The sequence below is a fragment of the Antrostomus carolinensis genome, unplaced genomic scaffold (genome assembly GCF_000700745.2).
Source record: "Antrostomus carolinensis isolate BGI_N321 unplaced genomic scaffold, ASM70074v2 scaffold18291, whole genome shotgun sequence".
Classification (NCBI taxonomy): domain Eukaryota; kingdom Metazoa; phylum Chordata; class Aves; order Caprimulgiformes; family Caprimulgidae; genus Antrostomus; species Antrostomus carolinensis.
In genome coordinates this window covers 60,097-65,010 of record NW_010296454.1, presented here as the reverse complement: position 1 = coordinate 65,010, position 4,914 = coordinate 60,097, and the positions used below count along the sequence as shown (strand labels likewise).

The 4,914-nt window shown below is 37.8% G+C and overlaps 1 protein-coding gene across 1 annotated transcript in view; it reads left to right on the top strand.

Annotated features, from left to right (window-relative positions):
• Positions 1 to 4,914, top strand: part of FBXW7 (F-box and WD repeat domain containing 7) — a gene marked incomplete at its 5' end in the record, with an annotated part of 31,402 nt that overhangs the window by 16,214 nt on the left and 10,274 nt on the right. Inside the window, 2 exons of the mRNA XM_010178309.2 lie at positions 1,316 to 1,452; positions 3,111 to 3,224. Coding sequence (XP_010176611.2) covers positions 1,316 to 1,452; positions 3,111 to 3,224 — 251 coding nt within the window. The remainder of the gene's footprint in view (positions 1 to 1,315; positions 1,453 to 3,110; positions 3,225 to 4,914) is intronic.

Genomic DNA, 4,914 nt, shown 5'->3' with positions numbered 1-4,914 from the left:
GGGCAAAAAAAGGTTCCCAGGAAAGTAGCCACATATTTGAGCACATGAAGAATGTAATTTTTTATTTTTAAGGAGAATTAAATGAACAAGGAGTCTTTTCTGGGGGGCAGAGCAGTTGCATGTGATCTCAAGAGCAGTATCTCTCTTGAACATGAGCAAACACAGGGTCCTGTCCACGCTGCCTCAGACTATGGAGACAAGAACTTGTGAGGGGTCGATGCAAAGGCTTTAAAAAAACGACAATGTGCATGTAGCTGGCTATTTGTAAAGGCACCTAAATTAATTAGTTTTCTTTTGCAGTGGAAACCAAGTGTCTAACCTCTTAAATCTTCTCTAAAGATTCTCCTCTTACAAATTTCAGTGAAAATGCATTAAAAGGACAGAATGAGAAAAAAGGAGGTTAAGAGGGGAATGAGCCTACATTTGTGAGCTTAGAAATAAAAATAAATATGGCCAGGCATGAGAACACAGACAAGCAAAACAGTATTGTAGACTCCTCAGACTTAGTGAGGTGCTCAGGAATATGAAGGAGCAGTTAATTCAAGACTTGCAGATAGAGACACCAGAGAAGGGGCTAAAAGCAGAAGATTGAAATCCATATACTGGCAAGAGACAAGACTGTTGGTAGTAATGAGATGCAGTAGAGAGAGGAACTGCAGAGAAGAGAGATGGGTGAGAGAATTGTAAAAACCCCAGATATATCTGTAGTAGCAAGGCTAAAACAAAGCACTGCTGCTTAAGTGTCGGTTCAGAAAAGGCATACCTATACTTAAATTCCAGCCAGGGGAGGACAATGCCTAAAGCACACAGCCTTTCAAACCAAGAAAAGAATTAAAAGCTCACTAATATACCAAGAGTCACGGTGAACTTCAAGTTAATGAAGATGGATGACCAGAGAGGAGGACTGCAGACAGCAAGGTTTACTTTTTGAAGGTTTCCAAAATGAGTGTATGGGTAGTTATGGAGCTTGTCAGACGATACTAATTTGAAAAAAAGGCAATATTCTGCTACATTGCCTCGGAAAAGGGGATTCAGAACAAGCTGGTAGGTTGCCATCAAGGAATGATGAACTAGAACATTTTCAGCCGTGGTTACAGTAATGATTATGCTTAAACAACAAGGGAAGATGTAGTATAAAAAGCTGAGGAGCTGGGCGGTGTCACTGACACGCAAGGCAAATATTGGCATGCGGGAGGTTGTTCTGTCAATGCAGTGTTTAATGTCAGAGGTCACTGTCAAGGTTTGGGAGGGAGAGTTGTTTTCTGTGGGGTGGCCTCATCTCTCCCCCTCCCCCTTTTTTTGTAATTCATTGTAGGGATTGATGAACCATTACATATCAAGAGGAGGAAAGTAATAAAACCAGGCTTTATACACAGTCCGTGGAAAAGCGCCTACATCAGACAGCACAGGATTGATACCAACTGGCGGCGAGGAGAACTTAAATCGCCTAAGGTAAGATTCTGAGTTGTGTGCACGGTGCTGTGAACAAAGCGGGATCAACTCGTAGGTTTGGTTTTTTCCTTCAGACAAGCCAGACTATCCATGCACAAAAAGCAGTAATTTGTATTATAGCTTACCCTGGGTTTAAATTAATTTCTGAGCACAATATTAGCAAATCAAAATGTGATTCTTCATACAGCAGAGTTCTTCCACTGCTGTTCTAAATATTTCTGTACAATTCAGTGAATTCCTAGAAATGTGCTGGTCTTATTGAGACAGATAATCTCAGAAACTTGATTGGAAATTAGTTACAGTTAAAATTAAACATACAATGTAATATATATATATATATGTGTGTGTGTACATATAGAGCTCGGCCATGTCACAACATAAAAATGCTCCACAATATTCTGTGATCATTTGATTCTTTATACGTATTTTTCTAAATTGAGCAGCACAAGACAGTAACTTCCTTCCCTGTTAAGATTTTTTTGTTGGGTTTTTTAAAAATATTAAAATTCTGTAATGACATTGATATGTTATCATTGCATCTTTTCCAATATGAAGATATGAAGCAATACTTCAAACCTTTTGTAAAATAAAATAGCAACTCTCTAATCAAACCTGGTATCAAAGAAGCAGCCAGAAACATGAAGAAAACCCATCCTCATAGCTTTTTACAGTTTTAAGGCAATTTGCCTGTTTTCTTGCTTACTGTACAAAATAATAAAATAAGAACAAAAAATTCCCCTGGAAAATGTATGGCTATAGCTTGCTGTTTATTTGGCCATGACTTATGTACATCTCTGGCAACGGCTCTTGTTTCTTGCCTCAATGCGCCACATCAAGTTATCTTGGAATTATTATTAAAATTACAGCCTCAGGCATTATCCAAATGCCCATTTCATTTCGATGAACATCTTGAAAAGTGTTCAGATATCTTAAATAAAAAATTCCTTACCGTATGTATTCTGAGAAGGATTTTTTTTTTGCTGTATTGCAGTAAAATATACTGAATTGCAGTTTTTCCCAAATCAAGTGATTTGGGAAATTGACGATCCCACCTCTGTAAAGCAACATTCCAATCCATATTTCCAGTACATTAAATTATCACTTTTGTTTGTATTTAATTGAGCTAATGGTTGTCTCATTTTTGACCTTGGTGCTACGTGGCATTTAATAGATGACAGTGCTTGGCTGGTAAGGAAAAAAATAATAGATAGTCAGCCTTGACCACTAAAATACAAATATGCAGCAAATAATACAACCTCATCCTTTTTGTTCAAGATTGAAACAACTCTTAAAAGGTAAAAGTAACTCAACTGAAAAATAAAGCGATGGAATAACTGCAGATTAATTGAGCAATGTCCAGTTACTAATTCAGCCTCCTCTTCTGAGTGGTTTTTCTTGGTACTGTTAGGAGGCTTACAGTAACGGTAGTGGGCTTGCTGAGCAATGCAGTATCACTCTATGGCAGAAGGAAAATACCTTCTTTGGTCCCAGCTGGCGGTAAATTAGACTTGACACGCGGGATTAGGGGGCCTTATTATTATTGAAGCAACTCTAGCATCTGATAATTTATGAATCAGAAGAGCACTTTGTTTCTCCTGCTTCTCTCTAATCTCCCGCTTTAAATTGTCACTGTACGTTTTTATGTCCTTTATCGCCAGGTGCTCAAAGGCCACGATGACCACGTGATCACCTGCCTTCAGTTCTGCGGGAACCGAATAGTGAGTGGCTCTGATGACAACACGCTGAAAGTGTGGTCAGCGGTTACAGGCAAGGTCAGTCAGTCAGTTGTTTTGCTGAATTCCTTAGGAAATGAGCTACAGGTAAAACACTGGAATGTCAAAAATGCTGCTGTGCCATCAGGCTGCACTGCAGGGTGGTCTTTAGTGTCTTTCACCTTGATGTGAAATTGCAATGCTGCTCATGTTGCCATCGGCAGATATCCTTGTTCTCTTGGCAATTCTGCTGTTCTTGTGGAGGAGTTGTTTGTGGCATGGATTCTAAAGAATCTGGACAGATACTTTACTTTATCTTCCTTAAAGCTTAACTTAGCCTGCTTTTGCCCCTCTGGATCTCCCCTTTCTCACTTGTCTTCTAGCATTCTTTCTGTTGTTCTCAAGTTTTATTGAAATGGGGTGTTCATTCTACTGGCTCTGATTTCAAATACAGAGTTCGTTTTTCTTTCTGAGCTAGTATATTGCTGAGCCACCAAAAAAAAAAAAGTAACTTGCTTGAGGTTTAAATATTTCCTATTAAATTAGATCCAGCTCAGGCAAGAATTTAATAAGCTTCAATAATTTAATTTTGGCTTAGAGAAGCAAAACAATATGTGCAATCAAAAAGACAGTACTGAACATTTCACTCATGTTAGAGCATCACAGCTACGCAGCACCCAGATTTTTTTGTTTTAAGGTGACTGACCGTGCTCCAGGGATGTAGAAAAGGCCTCAGGGAAACAGAACTTTTTCCTTCTAGATTAGCATTGTGTGTACTCGGCTTTGTTTTAATGATCCGGTTACATGAACAACAGGACAGCTATTGAGGATCACGTGTTTAAGATGTAAAAGGTATCTGCTTTAGAATGCTGAAGCTGAATGTGTTAAGCACTTGTCTTTGCATGCCTAGAAGATCCTTAACGGGATTGTAAATACTACTGTGGGGAAGAATAAAATTAAAAGCAATAAGCAGCCTCACCCTGCCTCTCTTGGCTTCACTACAACAAACTGTCTAATGAAGGAACCCATATTGAAATTTACATTTTTTAATTGAAAAGGGAAGCCTAAACTCAAATGAAAAATATTTCCTTTGTACATACTACGCTCTCAAAAGCAAAATGTTCCTTTAAATACATAAAATTGACCATAGTAGTATGACTTAACAATTCCTATTCAGTAATTTTTTGAGAATAATTACAAATCCTGATGTGACTATCTACCCCAAACCTTTAAGAGAGCCAGAAATTGTATATGAAGGATGGAATGGTGGTGTATCAGCCCTCATGCGTACTGACGCTGAAGAATTAATAAAGTAAAAAAACCCTAAAGGTTGGTTTGTGCAAATGAACGTGACTAAATAACTCCCTTGACAGATGTAAAGCCCAAAATAAGGATTCTGTGTTCTTACTGCTTTAGAAGGATGATTTCTTAAAATATGAGCAAAGTGGTTGAAATTTAAAAAAAAAAAAAAAAAAAAAGGAACTGTGAAAGTGAATAACAGCTATGAACTGAAAAAGATGGATTTGATAGCAGTGAATTAAGGTAGGAGCCAGGAATTGCAGAAGACTGGTAAAAAATGTTAAAGAACAGGAAATCTCTGTACAGCAAAAAAGCATTTTCAAGGACTTTAGAAAGAACAGGATATTAACAACAAAAATTAGTATACTATCACTCATGCAGAAAAAATATTTATTTTGTGGGAAAATTCATGTGATGGAATTAACAGCATGTAGTGATGACAGAACACTTC